The 23,885-nt window shown below is 41.3% G+C and overlaps 1 protein-coding gene across 1 annotated transcript in view; it reads right to left on the reverse strand.

The window, feature by feature from the left end:
* LMAN1L (lectin, mannose binding 1 like) overlaps positions 1 to 23,885 on the reverse strand; it is an 82,135-nt gene that overhangs the window by 7,082 nt on the left and 51,168 nt on the right. Inside the window, exons 9-13 of the mRNA XM_040414644.1 lie at positions 20,559 to 20,746; positions 15,475 to 15,542; positions 12,650 to 12,785; positions 11,268 to 11,389; positions 469 to 490 (exon numbers count right to left, since the gene is read on the reverse strand). Coding sequence (XP_040270578.1) covers positions 469 to 490; positions 11,268 to 11,389; positions 12,650 to 12,785; positions 15,475 to 15,542; positions 20,559 to 20,746 — 536 coding nt within the window. The remainder of the gene's footprint in view (positions 1 to 468; positions 491 to 11,267; positions 11,390 to 12,649; positions 12,786 to 15,474; positions 15,543 to 20,558; positions 20,747 to 23,885) is intronic.

The raw sequence follows: 23,885 nt of genomic DNA on the forward strand, positions 1-23,885 counted from the left end.
CTGTCCGCATCTTTTGCGGCCCCATTGAAGTGAATGCCAAAAATGCGGCTCGGATGCGGACCACAACAGCGGTCGTGTGCATGAGGCCTAAGGCTGAGTTCACACTTCAGTTATTTGGTCAGTTATTTCCATCAGTTATTGTGATCCAAAACCGGTAGTGAAGCCTACACAGAGATCAGGTGTAATGGAAAAATCTACACATCTTCTGTGCTTTTGACTTGCACCTGGCTTTGGCTCACAATAACTGATGGAAATAACTGACCAAATAACTGAAGTGGGAACTCAGCCTAACATAATTAATTTTAGACAAAATAATTCATCTTTAGGGGCTAACTGATATTTTAATCCAGTTTCCTAACAAATCTATTAACATAAGACCTGCATACAGTACTATAGCAAACTTCAAAGATTAGGAAAACAAACTTCATAAAAAACAATAGCTTAATGAAATAGTATTAGTGTACTCACTCCTTTTAGAGATGGGAGAATTCTGAAAATAGAAAATTTAAAATTTAGGTCAAAAGGGCAACACATGGAAATTTCAAATAATGATTATTACTAATATCGACACAGAGCATTCATTAATTCATAGAACATTATATTTCAAATTGCTATTTGTGCAAGTCTTTAGTAGATTTTAAAGGTGGAGCTTCACTTTATTTATCGTTAATTGTGCAAAAGAGAAGTAGTTAACATAGACTCTGAAATTAAAATGGGATGGATGAAAGGGAGGGAGCAGGAAATTTTCTCTCTCCAGATGGAACCCCTAAATAAAGCACCATCTGTGACCAGAATATATTAATGACAGATCTGGCAGGTGTCTATGCTAAACAGTCGCTTACTTATCACTTTGTACAGACTGTTTCAGGGATCCAACAAGATGTGCTCTATTGACGGGGCTATACCACGATCATTTTGGCTAACGGACAGAGTAACATTTCCTATGCCGCATCACAGAATGCTATAAGATGGAACAGTCTGTCATCAGGAGAAAAACACGAGCATGTGGTATAATAAAGAAGCATAGTTTTGATCTTCATGGCTTATGCTGCATGATGACCTAAAGCAGATGGGTGCAGAACGTTCTGGAGACCTGGTCTCTGAGTGCTTTCTCCTAAAATGCTGAAAGGCAAAAGTTAGCCTCTAACAGAAAACTAAATGAAAGAAAAATCACATCACAAACCACCATATAATACATTAACTCAATATAAATTGCCTACGTAGCAGAGTACCCTCCACATAGCAGTAGCATATTGAACACATACTGTATACTGTACTAGCGTCACGTAGTGCACTGTTCCAACATAGAAAATCCAATTAGCATCTAGTCTGCATACAGTAACAGCCATCTGTCATTTGAGCTATATATATTTGTATATCCGGAGACATGTAGAGGTACATTGAAATCACATGAACATGTAGGTTCACCTTTGATATGTTCCTTCCTACAGTTCTGTTACAAGCAGAAACCTTCCCGGTGGTAGAGTAGCAGGGGACTTCACTTCTCCATGGCTTTCCTCCAGCTATCTCAGACTACATCTACATACTGTTGTATGGCAGCCTGAACCTGAATTCTATTCAAAGACTGCAGAAAGCAGCAGGGAATTTGAAATAATTCTCAGTCCTGTCCCTGCAGCTACAATAAGATTAAACTGGGAAACCTCTATTAATGTCATTCCCAACTACTGTAGTGTAGATTCACCAAAACTAAACCAATCATTTGTCGGGAAACTTTGATGATAGGAACCTCTTTTAGGCCCGTTTCTGTCAGGGCCTTGTGCGAACCGGGAAAAATGGTCCTTGTGACGACCGCGTATCCTGGATCAACCATGGCTAGTATGAACTGAACTTACAATATCATAGTGATTGATGATGCTGTGAGTTCTCGCCTGATTCCCAGGTCTGTGCTCCCACCATCATGTTAGTATAGGATTGTAGACCCAAGGTCAGGCAGGAACTTACAATGATGCTGTGGTTTTGGCTCAGACTAGCCACAGTCTGTGCAGGAAATACAGTAATCATGGGGATCATTTTTCCTGGACCATCTAAAACTGATGTTAACTCCTTGGTGACCTCTGCTGTAAATGATTGGCAGAAGTAGCCACTTTAAAGATGGTGCACGCTTGCTCGTGCAGCAGGCACCATAGTCACTGGGTTTCTGCTGTTTCAAACAGCAGAAACCTGCTGTGGATGTATGCGATCAGCAGCACTCCCGCACCCGTGACAGCGTTTCCCAGCTGAGATCGGGGAACCTGTCACAGTATAGTAATAGCTGGAAGCCTCAAGCAGGCTTCGGTAGCTGTTACTAGAATATAGCAATATAGGACAGCACATGGCAGCACTGTATTTGTATATTGTAAATGAAGTTTTCTATAATGGCTATTTAGCTATCACAGAACACATAAATACCTATACCTATATCATATATACCGGTATATATACACACATATATATATATATATATATATATATATATATATATATATATATATATAGTAATATAAAAGTGAATAGCAGCACTCCTTGGTTTGCCAGGTGCAAAAAGTCCTTTAGGGATTGTGGACGGAAATCCACAAAATGTTATACAAAATGTGAACAAGGCAGCACTCCGGTCTTAGTGAAAAAATACGTGTCTCTTTTAGTATACCCAATGCAATATTTCAGCTCATCTCATTGGAGCCTTTGTCAAGTCTAGGAGTACAAAAAGATCAGGCAAAAATATTAATTTTACCTGATCCTTGTGTCCTGTGATATTATCTGTTGGGGAGAGTCGGGAACTCCAAAAAACTGATACCGGACGTGTGCATTCCACATTTTGCGATTGCGGACAATAGGACAAGCTCTATTTTTTTGGCGAAGCTGCGGAACGGAACTACAGATGTGGACAGCACACGGTGTGCTGTCCGCATCTTTTGTGGCCCCATTGAAATGAATGGGTCTGCATCCGTTCCGCAACATTGCGAACTGAGAAATATGGTCGTGTGAATGGACCCTTATAGGAATCATGGAGATGCACACAAAGGCATATACGTACATCGATGTATAACAAATGCACATCTCATAGGGACAATTACAAGTGTGACAATCACTCTCAGGCCATCCAAAGCACAGGTTTCTGACAAAAAAATTTTTTGTATTAAGTGAAGGAAATTTTAATTAAAATAATTATAATATAAAAGTCGCCATTCACCTCACCCACTTTATCCGACTGTCAAAAAAATATATTGAATATATATATTGAATAGGTGCTTAAAAATTATGGCGATCTTTCTGTGCACCATATTTCTCAATGTATTTAAACAAGACAAGTGGCAAAAATGTATTGATAAATCTGCTTCCTTTCTGTTACAAAACTGTCTGCCTGCAGCCACCACTAGCGGGAGCTCAGTGCATAGGAATTTACACAGTTACCATTTACTGTAATGGAAGCTGAAATAATCTCTTTGCATTGAGCTGACCCTTGTGGCAACTTATGAAAATGCAGTCTTTTCTTAGCAGGAAAAGAAGAATGAGTTCAGCATTGGGCCCTAGGCATGGTCTGCCTTCATTGAAGGTATGCCACTGTCCTGGGCACTACAGGTCACTGCATGACCCATGCTATTTTATGTATAGTGCGAGAAGCAACAAGACAATAATTAGGGGGAATAGACGGCTCTACTGCTCAGGCAAATGATTGAGGTGCAAGGCTGCTAAAACTGACTCACCCAGTCAGGAATGGATAAATAGTAAGAAAATAAGTAAGCAGGCACACTCTAATTTGGGTCAATATATTAATTTATTTATATATATATATGGTCAATGTAGAGTATATTAAAATTATGGTCGATGCAGGGTATATAAAAATGGTAAATAAAATCAGGCAAAGGTGGAGTAGGTAAAATTCTGTTAAATGTCCTTTTAGATAGGTAGAGGATAATGGATGTCATTCAATGGTGACCAGCTGGTATTGGGAGTATTGAAGTAATAACATATAGGAATGATAAAAATGAAAAAATAGTAAAAAATATATTAAAAAAGTGCGCTGAATATTGCGCTAAAAAAATTGTCCTTTTGTAAAAGAATAGTTTCGAGAATAATGCGTTTGTATTCCTTATTTAGGATAATAGTATGCTTTTGTGGTAATGTCCTCTGGGTGAGAGATATCTCTCACCCAGAGGACATTACCACAAAAGCATACTATTATCCTAAATAAGGAATACAAACGCATTATTCTCGAAACTATTCTTTTACAAAAGGACAATTTTTTTAGCGCAATATTCAGCGCACTTTTTTAATATATTTTTTACAATTTTTTCATTTTTATCATTCCTATATGTTATTACTTCAATACTCCCAATACCAGCTGGTCACCATTGAATGACATCCATTATCCTCTACCTATCTAAAAGGACATTTAACTGAATTTTACCTACTCCACCTTTGCCTGATTTTATTTACCATTTTTATATACCCTGCATCGACCATAATTTTAATATACTCTACATTGACCATATATATATAAATAAATTAATATATTGACCCAAATTAGAGTGTGCCTGCTTACTTATTTTCTTACTAAGACAATAATTGCCATCTTATTTCTTGCTGCCAAGCTGCCTGAACTCAGTTGAGTACAAGCAGTATTTTTGCAGGCAGCCACAAGTCCAACAGAACCAAAAAGGGATCAACAGCATTGTGTATTGTATTGTGTCATTTTTTATTCTGCTCCAAATGTATCTAAATCTGGAGCTTTACATTAGCAGAAATGCAGTTTTCTTTGAAAATCCATGCTTTCATGAACTTTATTCATCCCTCTGTGTGAGTCATTTTTACCATAGATGAAGAGAACTGCTCTGTACACTTGAGAAATCTGAATATTTCCAGAAGCTGAGATTTCCCGGGAGAAATCTGACTGCAATTAGTCACAGGAGGCAACTATGCTAATCTTGTTCATCACCCTAGTATTAACCAAAATGCTGAGCATTAATTCTTACAAGCTAATTCAAGCAAATAGGATACATCACCATATAGCCTATGTCTGGTTGGGCTATTAATCCTTTAGATCAGAGGTGCACAACCTTTTTTTTGTTTGAGGGCCTCCTTGTCACATTGTTCTAGTTTAAGGCGCCGCAAAATAAAGTTGCTCTTTGTTCGTTTTTATCAGTCTATTACATAGTCCAAGGCAAGGGGAATGTGGGAGGAATGATATCGGCAGCATATCTATTACACAGGGAGATGTACCGCATCTTGATGAAAGACGTAAATCAGCAGACAAACTTGTGCAAGAGGTTTGGGACTAGGGGGCCCAACCTTGCTCAGGGGCTCACTGGGGAATTCACCTGTTCCCATGTGGGTCAGTCTGAGCCCGTAGATAGGTGCAGGTCCCACCTATGAGACCCACTCTTATATAAAAAAAAAAGGGTCCCCGAAGTAAAAGAAGAGCGCATGCTCAGAATGGCAAGGATAGGAGAAGGCAGAAGCGGTAATAAACGTCTATCTTCTCCTGGGGTCCCTCAGAACTTAACATATTGCTAGATAGCAGAAGGAGCTTTACATGAATGGTGCTGCAGTCAGAAAAACGGCTGATCGCACAGCTGTCCAGGAGGATGGGGCAGAAACTGTGGCTCTGTGGGTTGCGGGTGGTGCACCCCTGCCTTAGATCAATTGACATGATACTGCTATTTTTCACAGTTGTACTTTATGGTTTTCAACTCTTCACTACCTGACATTAGAATGAGAACTTGAGAGAAACTAGAAGAGGTATTCCAGTTTTAAGCAATTTTTATCACTCCAGCTGATAACTGCTAAATCACCAGAACTGGAGGTCTCATGTCTCCTAATTGAATGGTGCGGTGACCAAGCATGTGTGCTGTCATGCCATACAAAAATCGATGGTATTGACCAAGAAAGAGATACCAAAGTAAATCTCAGTCCATCCCATAGAGTCTACATTCATGTTCAACTGCTGCTCAAACAAGGCACATGGGGCTACAGGACAATGGATTATTAATGGAATACACCACTGCTCCATTCAAATAAAAGAAATGGGGCTCCCTAGCGATCTGTGCCAGAGGTCAGACCCCTGCCGATCTAGTAATTATCTATTCAGAGGATAGTTGGAAATTTCTTATAACTGTTTATAACCAAAATACCCTTTTCATTTAAAAAAAGAGGGTTAAAGAGGACCTTTCACCACTCATGACATGTCTGTTTTAATTACTCCATGCATTCCCTATGTAATAATTCTGGAGCATCTATTCTCATGGCTGTTTGTTGTGCCATTCCTTTATTCCTACTAGAAGTTATGAATGAATTACTAGCAGTCTGCAGTAAGGGTACAGAGGGGAGGTAACCAGTTGGGGGAGTGTACCTGCACAGTCTGAAAATGGCAGCACGTATTGGATAGAGTGAGCCTGTGCAGGTACCCCCCCCCCCCCCCAACTGGTTACCAGCCCCCCTCTGTACCCTTACTGCAGACTGCTAGCAATTCATTCATAACTTCTAGTAGGAATAAAGGAATGGCACAACATAGAGCCATGAAAATAGATGCCCCAGAATTGTTATTACATGGGGAATGCATGAAGCTATTAATACAGGCCTGTCAGGAGCGGTGACAAGTCCTCTTTTAACAGAACTGAAAAAGTCAACCATAGCAAATAAGTACAAGACTACATGCAGGGAAGCTTGTATGATGGCACAGGGAGCTCCTATAGTTCCATATTCTGGAGCTGCAGACACTATTTGGAGCATCTGTGTGCAACAATATTGTCCCGGAAGAGCAAAGGTGTAACAATAAGTATAAGCCCCAATAGCAAAACTTGAGGGACCAACACCACCATGACCACTTTCAGCAGCAAGTTCAGAAAAGCTTATGATTTGGTCTCCCTAATGTACAGAGATATTGCACACAGTCATATCACACTACAGGGATAATGCTTGCAGGGATCTAATATAAGCAGGATAATGCCCACAGTGATTTCATAGTACAGGGGCAGTGTACTATGTGATGTCACAATACTGGGAAAATACATACAGTGATGTCACAGTATATGGATATTCTATACACCATAGGAATTATACAGTGATATTACAGTACAGTACAAGGATACTGTTCACCATGATATTATGGCACTGAGGTCACAACATACATAGTGACATCACAGCACAATAAAAACACCATATAACAAGGGTAGGCAACCTCCGGCTATCCAACTGTTGTGAAACTACAACTCCAAGCATGTATACTTCCTCTGTTCTTCTCAGAAGTCTCAGAGAAATGAATGGAGCATGCTGGGAACTGTAGTTTCACAACAGCTGGAGTGCTCAAAGTTGCTGACCCCTGCCATATAATGTCACATGTAGGAATAATACACATATAATGCACAATGCAGGGATAATAAAGTGATGTCACAGCACAGGAATAATGTAAAAAGTTACGTTGCAGTGAAGGGATAATACACACAGAAAGGGTAACTATGTGGCTCCATGATAAAACTTAGAATGTTCCCATGTTAAAGGGGATTTCCAGGACTCATATATTCATGACCTATCCACAAATTAGATCATCCAAATTTTAGCAGTCCTCCTGTGAGTGCTGCAGCCTCTTCATAAACCAATGATGGGGCTAAGCTCACTGGAGCACTGCTGCCTCTTTAAACAGCTGATTGTTGGGGTGCCATGTGTCGGACCCCCACCGATAAGATACTGATGACTGTTATATAAAGGCCCTTTAAATCTTCCATGCTACCTTACATACTGTATATTTCATCACTACTTGCACCTTTTTTGTTAGTATAAATGGGTCCCCCCCTAGTTGTCGGGCCCCATAATACCTACTATGACTACTACCCTGGTAGTTATGCCCATCTAGGGGCAAATCTCTCTGCTGAGACATGTTGCAAATTACAGAATGAAATCCATGAGAAAAAGACTAGTGTGCATCCAAATGAATTTGGACCCATAAATTTCTATGGCTGATGTATTTCAGATATACATGGCATGTTATTCTAATATGGCTTATTAAATTTATATTATTATTTTTATTATGTATTTTTAAATGTAATGGTTGTACAGATTTATGTTCCCAAATATTTTGATACTAAACTGGGAAAAAGTTGTTGCTCTTCAGCTGCAAAAAGATTTATTTGTAGAAAAAGTGTTATTAATGCCGCAACTTGATATGAGAAATGGCATGAAGTAACTGCTGCCAAGTTGCTTTTCCTCTTCTCTGCTGCCAGTACTGTTCTTATCCAGCATATCCAACTGTTTTCTAGGAATGCATTGCCTACCAATGTTTCATTACGCTGCTTGAAATGATACATTTGAGTGCATCCAAGTTGGTCATTAGTTAGTGTTGCTCAGTGGCGTAACTAAAACTGACTGGGCCCCATAGCAAATTTATGAATGCCTCCCCCCCACCCGACAACCCACTCCCCCCGTGCAACCCTCACTCCTGTGGCTAGTCAAGATACTGTAGATCTCTTAGACCAGGCCAGGCAGCCGCTCCGTCTGTTTCCTACATGTATATACTGTCAATGTACAGTACAGACCAAAAGTTTGGACACACCTTCTCATTCAAAGAGTTTTCTTTATTTTCATGACTATGAAAATTGTAGATTCACACTGAAGGCATCAAAACTATGAATTAACACATGTGGAATTATATACATAACAAACAAGTGTGAAACAACTGAAAATATGTCATATTCTAGGTTCTTCCATGCTACCTTACATACTGTATATTTCATCACTACTTGCACCTTTTTTGTTAGTATAAATGGGTCCCCCCTAGTTGTCGGGCCCCATAATGACATATTTTCAGTTGTTTCACACTTGTTTGTTATGTATATAATTTCACATGTGTTAATTCATAGTTTTGATGCCTTCATAGTCATGAAAATAAAGAAAACTCTTTGAATGAGAAGGTGTGTCCAAACTTTTGGTCTGTACTGTATATAATGTCATTGTATAATACTGTTGAGTGGGCCCTGACAAAATCTTTCAGTCCTCCTCCTGGGCGGGCCCCTTCTGAGTTCCCTTGCTTCCACTATAGCTACGCCCTTGGTGTTGCCAGTCAGTAGAAGAGGTCCTGCGAGTCACCCTATCCACATGACAAGCCAGGGTCTGAGCAGGTAATACTGTTATAATGGGGGTCTAATACAAAATGACAGAAAAATGCATACGAGTTGTCATATGTCATTTCTGTAGGGCATTAGGAGAACATACAAATTGTGCTAACCACTGAGCCATCGGGTGTAAAGAAAATCTCCTCCAATATTCTGCAAGGAATGTTTACTATAGTGAACCCATAGCCAAGGTATTCTGAGAAACTCAAAAGTATTCTTTTACACATGCTCGTTCTAATGAAAAAAAAAAATATGAAAAAATGTCTTTACCTTTTGCCAAATTATTTTTCTTTGACAAATGCAATTTGATCTAGCAGTAACTCTGAGACCTTTTGACATCTCCAAAAGTTCAACAGGCTCATAAACGTGTCTTCTCAGAACAAAGAACCAACAAATTATATTATTACTATTAGTATGACTTGTAAAAGGTCTACATCATGTTATCTGGAATTCTAGTATGGAGTCATGTAGCCTGTTTGTTTCATACAAGTAGGTGGATTCTGTAGACCAGTGTAGTACCCCAGAGCAGGTGGCATCTGTAAATGTTTTGTTATTTTAAAAAGTTTTCTGAAATGTTAATACTGATGACCTATCCTCTAGATAAAACAGGCGTAGAAAATGATGAATGAGAGGGGCCTGCTGGCCAGTCCCCTTCCCCGCTCACGCCACGTCTACTATTTTAGAACTAGCGTGAGCGGGGAAAGTCGCAGATTGTGGCGGAAATAACCTTTGCAACGCAATTTTAGCCTAAAAAACGCCTAATATAGGTGTATTTCTGGATAATAAATGACCCTTACGTTTGTTTGCTTAGTCTAGCTTGGGGAAAGCTTGGGAAATGTTTCCATAGGACTTATTCAGACAATCCAAATGATTGTCCCTTCCTCTCCTGTCTGGATGGTATGTGTTTTAAACTGTATAGCAAAGCACAGAAGACGGTGCTTTCCCATATAGAGGGCCACAGCAAATAAGTAGTATACCAAACAGTTTTTGTTTTTTACAATGGGATACAGTGGGAGTCCACAGTATTGCATCTGGATGGAAAAGAATCCACATCACACCAAGTTTCAGAAATAATCTTCTGTGGACATGTACTGTAGGTATATGCTGCAGTTTCTCTTCTCCATTTACATTTAGATCCAGTGAACCAGGACTACATCTCTCATGGCACCATCCTCACCACTTGTATATTGAAGTATAAAAGGGACTGTTCTGTATACGTCCGATAATAGGCTTGAACACAATGTACACAGAGCCTAGATTTTGTCCTAGATTGTCTGTGAGACAGTTTTCTGGATCCAACATGCCATACCTATTTGAAGCAGATAGTCGGACACTGAACATTTGTTTGGCTGAGATTAGATATTGAAAACCACACATTTGTATGCTGAGATCATTCTTTTTTGTCGTCTCGAAACTCATGGTGTAATTTATTCTCAGTAATTTAAAAAAAAGAAAAAGATATTAAAGGGGTTCTGTCATCAGATATGTTGCAACAAAACCATCTCACCTGAGATGTGTGCACTTGACAGTTGAACATTATGGCCTTGGTCCCATCTTCCTATGTTGGAGCAAAGAGGGTGGTGCCGTTGCACTGCCTTTCTGCCTTTCATGCCCCGACCACTGATGGACAGGGTCAGGCAGTGAAGACATGCTTAAGCCTGGCCCTGTTCAGCACATGCACTGTACAGGGATGGAGGTGCTGAATGAGCTCCCGCAAGCGCATGTTTTCACTGCCTGGCCCTGTCAGTCAGAAGCGGGCGCATGACATGAAGGGCAATGAGCGCAGCCCCTAGGGGCTCATTTGCATATTATAAAACATACATTTTCTCAAGAATGTGGGCACCTAGGAAGATGGGACCAAGACCATGAGGTTCAACTGTCAAGTGCACATGCCTCAGGTGAGACAGTTTTATTGTGCTGTATCTAATCACAAAACCCCTTTAAAGGAAGGTCCGGGATAATGAGCAATCACAGTATCATTAGTCCACACACATAGGGGGACCAGGCAATGATCGGGAATGAACAGTTCATTCCTGATCATTGCCTATGCATTGAGCCATGTAAAAGAATCCTTTGTACCCATATTAATATTGAAATAACTGGAAACTAGAGGAGTAAAATATCTAAAGACTAAAGTATTTACAGGTATAAAAAAAAACTCACCTGAAGAACATGAAAGCCACTGTGCACAAACTCTGAAGCAAGAGAAAGGTCAGGAAAACGCCACTGGACAAACAGGAAGAGTAAGCATTGCTCGAAGGACAAGATGATGCATGTGAGCTGGCCTAGGAGAAAGAAAGCCGTTGGCCTACACAGAATCTGAACACCATACAAATCGTCTGTTGTAGATTTCTATTATAATTGGAAAAAATGGATACTAAGTAACCCCCCTTAAGGGAAACTGTCAACAAGATCATTCTGTCCTGCTTGATCTTGCTGAAAGGTGGGCAATGTAATTTAGTGACAGGTAACCAAACCTCAAACTATGCCTTGCTCTAAAGAGCTGTGGCTAGCGACAGACCGGTCAATCATACTGAGCTAGGTGAGGAATGCTGGTGGAGAAAAATACTACTTAGTTTTAAAGTTATGTATTCTCCATAATTTCCAGTAAAACAATTCCACAGTCACTAAATGCAGTTAGGGCATCAGGATCTTGCTGACAGGTTCCCTCTAATTATAAAAGTAATATATTGACCATCCCTTAAAGGGGTTGTCCCACGAAAAATATTCTGCAGTTTTCAAACCAGCACCTGGATCTGAATACTTTTGTAATTGCATGTAATTAAAAAATGTAGTACAGCCACTGATTTATTCAATAAAATGTATCTGTATAGCGCCACCTGTTTGGTATTTTCATATTTCTCTGTCCACCTTCCTGAGGTGGCCACACATGCTCAGTTCCATTCTTAAACTGCCTCCTGAACTGGGAGAGAGATGCAGCAGAAAAGACACCCCCCTGAACTGCAGCAGAAAGGACGTGTATAAATCTAGCAGAAACAATTGGAGAAATGAATGGGGAGCGTTCTGGATCCATGTGAGGTACAGGGCTGGTTCTAGCTTTGTTAGAAAGAGTTTGTCATGTACTATATGATGTCTGGTTTTCATGTTCTACTGTACATTAAACAAGGGATAACCACTTTAATATGATTAGCTCTCAACATTATATTCAAGAGCTACAATATTGAGCTTTGCAAGAAAATTGTAACTTTAGGCTACATGGTCGTTTTTGGTTGACAGCAAAATTAAAATGATAGGCTACTAGGGCAGAGAAGGAAAGTTACCCAATGTGAGCATGATGGGCAGAAACTATTCTATAGTACTCAGTGCTGTTATTTACAAGGGTCTCTTTTGAGGAGTACATTAGTGGGTGTAATAGTGGGAAAAGGAGCGATTTGGGAAATGGAGGGCAGAAGAATTTTATAAGTGATGGACTACATCCCCCCTACCTTACACTGAGCGATATATTGCTATGTTAGTATGACTTGTATTGTAACACTTGTTCCTCACAAATGGCTTGTACATACCCAGACGTGGGAAAGTCTTACCGGAGGTTTCACAAGGCTCTGCAGACTTTTCCTTATCTTGCTGAAATCATCCTTCACTTCTTTGGCACTGCTATTGGTAGTGCTTTCTGACCCCTTAGAGGAAGACAGGTCTTTGGCCATTTTTTTTAGGTCTTTCCTGTGAACACAACATAGATGGTATTTTTATATGTGGTATTTATATAGCATTGAAATAATATAGAAACTGGAAAGGATAGTGTGCCCTGATTGTATCCTACAGTCAGGGGTGCACCTAGCCTTTCTGCTGCCTGAGGCGAAAACTGAAATGGCGCCCCTCCCTCCCAAAGGCCAATTTCTTAACCTAACCCCATCCCTTCAGCTCATGGCCCTTCGGCTGCCCCTCTTTTGCCCCTACCTGGGGCTGCCTGAGGTGATCGCCTTAGTAGGCCTCATTGGTGGTGCACCCCTGCCTACAGTTTGATATTGATGAAGCTGTGCCTGGTAAACAATGCAGAGGCCCCTTTAATGATTGGGGTGCTGGGAGCGAGACCCCCAACGATCTGATATTGAGGATAGGCATCAATATCAATGTTTCTGAAAAGCTCTTTATTATAATAATGGTAAAACACTGAAGGCCAGTGGCCTATTAGGACCCTTCATTTGTCTAGTGGAGTGCATGATAAAGACTTTAATTTTAACCAATGGCAAATGAAGTATTTTCTACACAAGAATCCATTAAATGTATATAATTGGCCGTCATGTGCATTGGAGACCAGCAGTTATACTCTCCGTGTAGGCAAGAAATTATAAAATCTAAGATTGTAAGGGTCGCTGGCTTAAAAAAATAAAATAAAAATTAGTCTTTAGGAGAAGGTGGTATGACTTATTCTTAAAGGGGTTGTGGCAACATTAAATGTTATTTTAATATAATTGAGCAAAAAAACAGTTACTATTTTAAGCTCATTTCTATTCTCTTTACCTATTTTATAGTGGAGCCCCCTGTGTTTAATCTGTGTGGTAATCTGTGAAGGAGTGGTCACACATGCTCAGTTCCATCCTGCAACTGTCGCCAGCCAGATCTACTGTAAGAGGTTAGGAGAGAGCTGCTGCAAAAAATGCATTTCTCTTGAGCTGTGATAGGGAGAGATCACACCCAAAGCTGTGACAGGGAGAGAGCTGCTGCAGAAAGTGCACAACCCTGAGCTGTGACAGGGAGAGAGCTGCTGCAGAAAGTGCACAACCCTGAGCTGTGACAGGGAGAGAGCTGCTGCAGAAAGTGCACAACCCTGAGCTGTGACAGGGAGAGAGCTGCTGCAGAAAGTGCACAACCCTGAGCTGTGACAGGGAGAGAGCTGCTGCAGAAAGTGCACAACCCTGAGCTGTGACAGGGAGAGAGCTGCTGCAGAAAGTGCACAACCCTGAGCTGTGACAGGGAGAGAGCTGCTGCAGAAAGTGCACAACCCTGAGCTGTGACAGGGAGAGAGCTGCTGCAGAAAGTGCACAACCCTGAGCTGTGACAGGGAGAGAGCTGCTGCAGAAAGTGCACAACCCTGAGCTGTGACAGGGAGAGAGCTGCTGCAGAAAGTGCACAACCCTGAGCTGTGACAGGGAGAGAGCTGCTGCAGAAAGTGCACAACCCTGAGCTGTGACAGGGAGAGAGCTGCTGCAGAAAGTGCACAACCCTGAGCTGTGACAGGGAGAGAGCTGCTGCAGAAAGTGCACAACCCTGAGCTGTGACAGGGAGAGAGCTGCTGCAGAAAGTGCACAACCCTGAGCTGTGACAGGGAGAGAGGTGCAGCTGAAAATGCACCCCCCCCCCCCCCCCCAGAGCTGTGATAGGGAGAGCTGCAGCACAAAGGACACATCCCTGCCACCACAACCACCTGAGCTGCCGACCTGAAGAAAATCTAGCAGAGCAATTGGAGTAATGAAGGACAAGATATCTGGATCCATGTGAGATACAAGGTTGTTTCTAGCTTTGTTAGAAAGAGACTGTCACGTAGTGTATGTTGTTTCATTTTTATTTTTTACATCAATAAAAGCATGATCCCTTTAAGACCATATTTTGAGTGAGTTAAAGCTATTTGCAGGTATTACACCGGGAGTTATTATTGGTAGGTCTACAGTAAGCTTATATAACTATCATTTCCCATAAGGTCAGCACTATAAGTAATGAATCAGATTATTTGTGACTCTTCCCAATCCCTGATGCGAACATTAATTAGTAAGAATCAGATCTACAAAACAAGTCATAGATCTGAATGCACACATCTAGGAGCCTCTGAGCCCTCCGGGTCAAATAATGCCCAGATACTTGGAAAGGGCAATCTAATGTATGCCAAGACAATGCTAGGGGAAAGAGCAGTGACCCAAACACTGCCATGTCACAACACATTACACAGATTTTCCCACCAAAACATTATTAAGAGAATAAGAATGTTTTTCTTAGGGCTTAATGAAGATTACATTTCCATATATTAATTGTGCTTCTACATCTACACTTATTGTGCTATTCTCTATAGGATACTGCACTGCTAGACAGGACTGTATGATAATTCTGCATTGTGAATAACTACACTAAATATCAATGTATGCAGCAGAGGAACATAGCGGTACCCGGCATACAGAAGAGCCCACAGGATCATGATCAGTATTTCAGTAGATGATCATGATCAGTAGTTATAATGCACATCCTCTATTCAAAAGGCTTAAAAGCTACATTCACTCGCGATTCACAAATGTAATGTGGTGGGTCATACCTGTATAGGATAACCTAAATCCACCGCAACCAGAACCCTTATAGAAGCCACAGGTCCCAAACATGGTCTAACCTGCATGTGTCAGACTATCAGTAGGACATTACTCACTTGAGATCCTTTATCATGGAGAGAAGATCTGGCATTCCATTCATGACGGTTTCAAGAGTACTGTGGACCTGTGGAGCGCATGAAAGAATCTGGCATTACTGGATATGTGATATAAGACAATACGAGTACATTACACAGACAGAGGTCCTATATATAAAAATCATTTTGACATTACAACTGTCTATTTACCGCCATGTACTAAAATTCAGAGGCATACTGTGTAGGGCAATGTTAAAAGCAGTATTACAGGAAGAATGAGCGATAAAGGTAAAGGAGATCATGTATTTTTTTTAAAATAGTTTCATATCTGGACAAATCATTAAATAGCCGCTTTAAATCTGTGCAGGGCATAAATGTGGTGTTTAGTAACTGTCTCTTTGCTTGGTGGGGGGGACCTCAGGGACATAGCTGCGTGTAATGCTTATTTCTTTCATCGATACAGTACGGAATGCTGTAGTCCCTTTTTTTGTAGGCTTTCTGTATACCTTTTGTATACTATTTGTAAATGTTTAATAAAAACGATCTGATTTAAAAATAAATGTGTGCAGGGCTACCAGAGGGTTGCGCTCTTCACTGCAGGAAGGTCATACGGACCCGTAGCCATATACGTGCTGTACGGATTAGGACTTCTACTGTATGCATTGTAGTGGGCACCATGCTGGCAGGAGCACACATCGATGGTCCTGCCTGTGCCCGCTCTGCTCATACATCTCCATAGCACTTCAGTGGAGGAAACTCTGGGCCAAAAATGTATTATTTTGACATGTTAAAGAATGTTAAAAAATGTACTGAACGTTTAAGTAAACTTCAAGAGTTGTGTTCTGTTGGATTCACATGTATGAAATAGGGGAGGAATACAGTATTACATACTGTGTGCATGAGGTCTGAGTGCGGATACAGCCCGGCCATTACAATGAGCAGTATTAATGCTGGGACCTTTAGTATTAAATATTTTTGGATGGATATTGGACATCAGAACCCCTTCTATGAACCTGAGTACAGAGCTGCTGGAAACAGAGGAATTTGCACTTGCAAACCATAGCTGTACATTCTTCACATGGACAAACATTCATTTGAATGGCAAGTCTGTAAAACTTAGTTTCCCCGGCTGAGGCGGTTTACATGACCAGCGAAAGCGTAAGGTGAACTGATCACCAATCTTGACATGTATGCTTTAGTAATACTTGCATTCTTCATGAAAAAAAAACAAAAAACAATTCAGAAGTATACTTTCTCAAAGCTCTGTGTTGTGCCATCCCCCTATAATTCTTCCTGGAAGTTGACAACTGGGTTTTACCATACCCCTTGTCAAAGGGATATGTCCCTATATGATTGGACAGTGTCAGACTATGAAGGGATACACCCCCCGAATTGTTATTTCATGGGGGATGCAAGTGGTTACTAAAACAGACAAGTCAGGAGATGGCAGGTCCCCTTTAGCCAGGTGAAAACATCTGATCATCGACAGCTTCTGCAGTTGATGAACAGCTGGACCAGCTCCAGTATAAAGACTGGATGGTCATGATAAACTAAAAGCCAAACAAGTGGAATGTTTATATCAAAAGGTATCATTTATTATAAAATATAAATAATGGAGAGCAACAGGATGTAATACAGTACACGGAGAAGCACAGGGTAAGTAAATTCAAAGGAACCACCGTAGGACTGCGCAAGATAAGGCACAGTTCTTGCGCAATGTAAAGCACAAAATAGGTACGACCAATAAAGCAAAAGCTAAGACTCTGGGAAACCAGATGAATATCACATGTATGGTCTCCCCAATAAGGGTATGGTACACAAGTACCACAGACCAAATATAGTAACCCCAGAGTCGTAGCTAACATACGCGGTATGATGTAGATATCACAATCAGCCAAAAACAGTAATATGATAAATACAAAATCACTAGGCTGGAATTAAACCATAACTAACGTGCGCCTAAGTGCAAGGGACCCAGCGTGGATACATACAGGGGTACCCCGCACGTAGCATGGGACCGCGCTAAGTACAGGACGTACCTGAAGACATGGTGGCAAGATGAATGACCGGCCCTGGGCGCGAGACCTCGACGCGCGTTTCACCTCAACGGCTTCGTCAGGAGGTTAATGATGGATGGATGATCATGATGACACAACTAAGTGATATTATTACAAGCTATGCGTGCCTTAGTCTAGTAGTTACACACATGCCTGCACACTAGTCCTTAGTTTCCAAGGGTGAATTCGGTTTACGGGTATATAGGATATATGTGTTAGGGCTCATGCACATCACTGTATGTATTTTGCTGTCCACAAAAAACGGATCCGCAAAAAATATGGATGGCGTCGGTGTGCATTCCGTATTTTGCAGAACCGAACAGCTGGCCCCAAATAGTACAGTCCTATCCTTGACCGTTTTTTGTGGAACAGACATACGGAAACGGAATGCACACGGAGTAACTTAGTTTTTTTTGTGTGGATCCATTGAAATGAATAGTTCCGCATACAGTCTGCAAAAAGAACGGAACGGACACAGAAAGAAAATATGTTTGTGTGCATGAGCCCTTAAACTTTTAAAAATGAAGCCAGTTCAATGGCGTAATAAACATGTATATATACTGTATGCAGACTCGGACTCGCCCACAGAGGTACAGGTGAAACGACCAGTGGGCCCCTGATCAAGGGTGGGGCCTAGTCTCCCACCCCCTGCACAAGTGGCATATAACAAAGTAGACTTATTGCACTGCATACATATATTCAACGTACAGTCGTGGCCAAAAGTTTTGAGAATGACACAAATATTAGTTTTCACAAAGTCTGCTGCTAAACTGCTTTTAGATCTTTGTTTCGGTTGTTTCTGTGATGTAGTGAAATATAATTACACGCACTTCATACGTTTCAAAGGCTTTTATCGACAATTACATGACATTTATGCAAAGAGTCAGTATTTGCAGTGTTGGCCCTTCTTTTTCAGGACCTCTGCAATTCGACTGGGCATGCTCTCAATCAACTTCTGGGCCAATTCCTGACTAATAGCAACCCATTCTTTCATAATCACTTCTTGGAGTTTGTCAGAATTAGTAGGTTTTTGTTGTCCACCCGCCTCTTGAGGATTGACCACAAGTTCTCAATGGGATTAAGATCTGGGGAGTTTCCAGGCCATGGACCCAAAATGGCAAAGTTTTGGTCCCCGAGCCACTTAGTTATCACTTTTGCCTTATGGCACGGTGCTCCATCGTGCTGGAAAATGCATTGTTCTTCACCAAACTGGTGTTGGATTGTTGGAAGAAGTTGCTGTTGGAGGGTGTTTTGGTACCATTCTTTATTCATGGCTGTGTTTTTGGGCAAAATTGTGAGTGAGCCCACTCCCTTGGATGAGAAGCAACCCCACACATGAATGGTCTCAGGATGCTTTACTGTTGGCATGACACAGGACTGATGGTAGCGCTCACCTTTTCTTCTCTGAACAAGCCTTTTTCCAGATGCCCCAAACAATCGGAAAGAGGCTTCATCTGAGAATATGACTTTGCCCCAGTCCTCAGCAGTCCATTCACCATACTTTCTGCAGAAGATCAATCTGTCCCTGATGTTTTTTTTGGAGAGAAGTGGCTTCTTTGCTGCCCTTCTTGACACCAGGCCATCTTCCAAAAGTCTTCTCCTCAATGTGCGTGCAGATGCGCTCACACCTGCCTGCTGCCATTCCTGAGCAAGCTCTGCACTGGTGGCACTCCGATCCCGCAGCTGAATCCTCTTTAGGAGACGATCCTGGCGCTTGCTGGACTTTCTTGGACGCCCTGAAGCCTTCTTAACAAGAATTGAACCTCTTTCCTTGAAGTTCTTGATGATCCTATAAATTGTTGATTGAGGTGCAATCTTAGTAGTCACAATATCCTTGCCTGTGAAGCCATTTTTATGCAACGCAATGATGGCTGCACGCGTTTCTTTGCAGGTCACCATGGTTAACAATGGAAGAACAATGATTTCAAGCATCACCCTCCTTTTAACATGTCAAGTCTGCCATTTTAACCCAATCAGCCTGACATAATGATCTCCAGCTTTGTGCTCGTCAACATTCTCACCTGAGTTAACAAGACGATTACTGAAATGATCTCAGCAGGTCCTTTAATGACAGCAATGAAATGCAGTGGAAAGTTTTTTTTGGGATTAAGTTAATTTTCATGGCAAAGAAGGACTATGCAATTCATCTGATCACTCTTCATAACATTCTGGAGTATATGCAAATTGCTATTATAAAAACTTAAGCAGCAACTTTTCCAATTTCCAATATTTATGTAATTCTCAAAACTTTTGGCCACGACTGTAAAGCACCTCAACCAACCTATGTTCATATAAAAACTTTGATTATTGAAGAAACTCCCCAGTGTAATATTACAGACAAGATCAGAGCTGAGATGACTTCTAGTTATAGAGGAAAGCTACCAGTGTCCTCTTCTCCCCAGGACCTACCTTCTCAAAGTTGCTGCAGGGACATTCATGGAATACCTATTTTTTGATCTATGTGCATTTTTACAGTCAGGCAAATAGCAGAATATCTATAAACTACCTACATAGAGTAGGTAAAATACAGAATAATCATTAACAAAAAAACATTATAGATGTCAATCCAGATATATTGATATTTTCTTCATATTTGGAACTGTATTCCAGTAAGCACAATATGTATGCGCTGTGGCTGTAATTACTTAGAAATCATTTTTCCAGATTCCTTTGGATTATTTGTGTGATTTTAATACAAGCAGCACATACAAGAAAGTGGTTACACAGAAAAACATTTTATCCTGCTGAAAAAAACAGGAAACAAAAACAGAAAACCCTTTCTCTAAGCTCATAATCCTTGAAATCATAAGCGGTTTAAGACCACAGCATCTAAGTAATAAATGAATGAGTAAGTGAATAGGAGGGGGCAGCTCATAAGCCAGAAACAGTTGCAAAGAGTTTTTCTTTGCAGACAGCCTGGTGGTGTTCTGTTCTATACTGGACATGCGCTCTACTCATTTTATGATATTACAGTAGGAACCAGATCTAAAAAGGATTACAGGAATAGTAGAGGAATATTAAGTACCTTGCAATCTCCCTTATACTCACATGTTCCTGGCTCACAGTGGTGGTCTCATTGATTTTAGAGCGACTTAAGATGTCTCGCTGCCTGATCTGTTCCTCTAGAGTCATGTTCAGTCTGGTTTTCAGTACTCTCACCTCCTCCAGCAACCGAGTCTGTCCAAATATGATCATCTCCAGTTCCCGTTGACTGTCTGATTGAAACTCATCCCCATCTGACCATGATGGAGAAAAACACGTAGGAGTCAGGTTATGGACAAGGAAGACACAGAAATGCATAAGCAGAAAATAATCAGACAGAATACTAGTCACCTCCCACCGTATAGTCAGGTTGACTAGAACCCTGTAGGTCAAACAGCACTACTAATGGAGGAGCACTGTAATCTCCGACTCCATCCATACGTTTCCTATGCAGATACAATGACTGCTCCGACTCCATCCATACGTTTCCTATGCAGATACAATGACTGCATGGTGCAACAGAAAGCCCTGCTACATTATATGAGCAGTGCTTAAAATACGTATAAAAATATATACTATACAACGGCACCTAATAATTGAAAAAATTCTATATTCTAATCTAAAATTAAAGGCCATGGACACCTTTTGGGGGGGGGGGGTTATTTTATTATTGCCTTGTAGATATTTTGAGCTAAAAATCATTTTTTCATCTGGCTTTTGTACAGTGTTGCAATTCTCCAATAGCAAGCTGTGTATTTACACTGTGTTCCCTTAGGGAACTCAGCTGACAGCTCATGTGAAGCCTTAGCTCTGATTCCTGACAGCTCATAAACACTCATTATAGCTCAATTAATCTAACACTAATAAGAATATAGCTTAAATAAGTGTTTATGAGCTGACAGGAGTTCAGAGATAAGGACTATACATAGATGGCGGCTCAAAGTGAAAGAAAGATGCATACATCTAAAACCTAAAGCCTATGCACACCTTTGGGGGGGGGGGGGGAATTATTATTGCAGTGGGCTTATTTTGAGCTAAAATCTTTTTTTTAATTGGTCTTTATTAATAATATGGAGTCCTTTTTTCTGTACAGAACTGAGATGCTCTAGAAGCAGCCTGTGGATTTTCTCTCTTTTCTGTCAGTTGGGGAGCTGACAGGCTCCTTATCTCTGCTCTCTGACATTATAAGCACTCATTATAGCTCAGTTCTTATCTTGCTAATAAGAATGTGGCTTAAAAAAGTGTTTATGATCTCTTAGTAAATTAGAGATAAGGTTTATTAGATGACCCGCACAAAGTGAAAGTACCAGTCACACAGTTAGAAAAAACGTTAACCCTTTGTGACAGAATGGCTCAATATTTTTAATAAAAACCTACTTAAAATATGATTTTTAGCCAAAAATGAGTTAAGGTCAGGGGCGTAACTACCATAGCGGCAGACCATGCGACTGCTATGGTGCCCAGGGTGAGAGGGGGCCCAGTCTTAGTTGGCATTATCTTCTCTTCTACTGGAGGTGAAAACTTGGTCTGGACTCTGACCTCTAAAGGAACAACTTTTAGCAAATGAGGCAGTGGAAAAATGTCCCAAGGGTCATTGAAAGGAGTTTAGGCAGAAACCCGTCTGTCCTGTGTGGGGGGCCTGGTTTGATCCTTGCTATGGGGCCCTTACTTCTCTATGTACGCCACTGGTAAAGGTGTAGGTGTACATAGCCTTTAACCTTCTATGACAAAAACTGCTAAATAGTATTAATAAAGACTGACTGAAAAAATTATTTTAGCCAATAATTAGTAAAATGCAATCATAAAAAAAACTGCCCCAAAAGGTGTTTATAGTCTTTAAAAACTGAATGATCTTTGCAATTTTATAGCTCTTGCAGGCTACACACTCCATTCACTTCAACATGGGGCAGGGTAGAAAGAGACTTAAGTCACTGCATGCAAACATTTACCTCCCCCTGCTAAGTATACAGGGGTGGAAAGTCAAAAGCTTGGATTTCCTGTCCTATGATTACAGCAGCCATGGCACATAGTGTGTAAAAGTGTACTAAGAGAGAAGCGGAGAGTAGCAAGTGTAATCTGAGCTAACAAGGAGGAAGAGTGAACAAGACCGGGCTGCAGCTCCATTATTGTGAGCTCACGGGCAGTGTTAAGCTTGGCAGCTCTTGACTGGAGGGCATAAAGTAGTTAAGGGGAAGGTGAAGGAAGCAAGGGGCGGATCCTAATTGGCTGTGAGTGGGTCAAGCTGCTGTGGAGCAATATTTATGGAGAGTGCCCCTCCCTCACTTCCTCTTTGCCCGCTCACAGCCGGGGGGAATCTCCTTCTGTGGTTACAGCTAGGGATGAGCGAATCGACTTCGGATGTAAAATCTGAAGTCGATTCACAAAAAACTACGACTTGGAACCGAACCCGAGTTCGGGAAATGTTTTTTTACAGTATAAATCAATTTCTGAAGTTATTATGCGAAGTCTCGCGAGATTTTGCGACGTAATAACTTCGGCTCATCGGAACCAATACATTCTAATACTGTATGGAGCGCTCACTCCGTACAGTATTTAAACTAAGTTTTTATCGATTCACAAAAAACTACGACTTGGAACCGAACCCGAGTTCGGGAAATGTTTTTTTACAGTATAAATCAATTTCTGAAGTTATTATGCGAAGTCTCGCGAGATTTTGCGACGTAATAACTTCGGCTCATCGGAACCAATACATTCTAATACTGTATGGAGCGCTCACTCCGTACAGTATTTAAACTAAGTTTTATGCGAATTGAAGTCGATTTGCTCATCCCTAGTTACAGCATTAGGTAGGCAAAGTGAGTTAGGCCCCATTGTTCAAATATGGCCGATGAAATACTGATGGCTCTCCTTAAGGAGAAGCTCAGTAAAGAAGGGTCAGGCTGGTTAGCTCCTTTATTGGAGTCCGGTGCACCGCAGCGCACAGTGGCTCCATAGGTGGCCGAATCTCCCAGCACAAGGCCTGTTAGGCAGTCCTGCCCGCCAGCACACCTTTCCCCTTCCCTGGTGGTGCAGAGAAAGAGGAGCAGAGCTCTTTCTGGTATCCCTGCCACCTGGGCTGTAGCACCAGTTAGGAGTGCAGGACAGGCCAGCCGTTCCTCACAAGAACAAGCTTTCTCTGCTATGGAACGGTTTCCAGCCCTCCTTCACGTCCCGTCCCCCCCCCCCCATACACACGCGCACACACACGCACACACACACACACACAGTGCAGACTGAAGGAGCTTCCTTACCTGTGGCTCCTGAGCCTGCAAATGTATTGCCCAGGAGAAAACAGGCTGCAGCTCCTGCTGTTCCAGCCTCTATGCCTCAAGTGGCTTCCCTTGCCATTCTACCCTCATCTGCTATTGGGGCTGCAGTTACAACTAGTGGCCA

Source organism: Bufo bufo, chromosome 1, assembly GCF_905171765.1.
Source record: "Bufo bufo chromosome 1, aBufBuf1.1, whole genome shotgun sequence".
Classification (NCBI taxonomy): domain Eukaryota; kingdom Metazoa; phylum Chordata; class Amphibia; order Anura; family Bufonidae; genus Bufo; species Bufo bufo.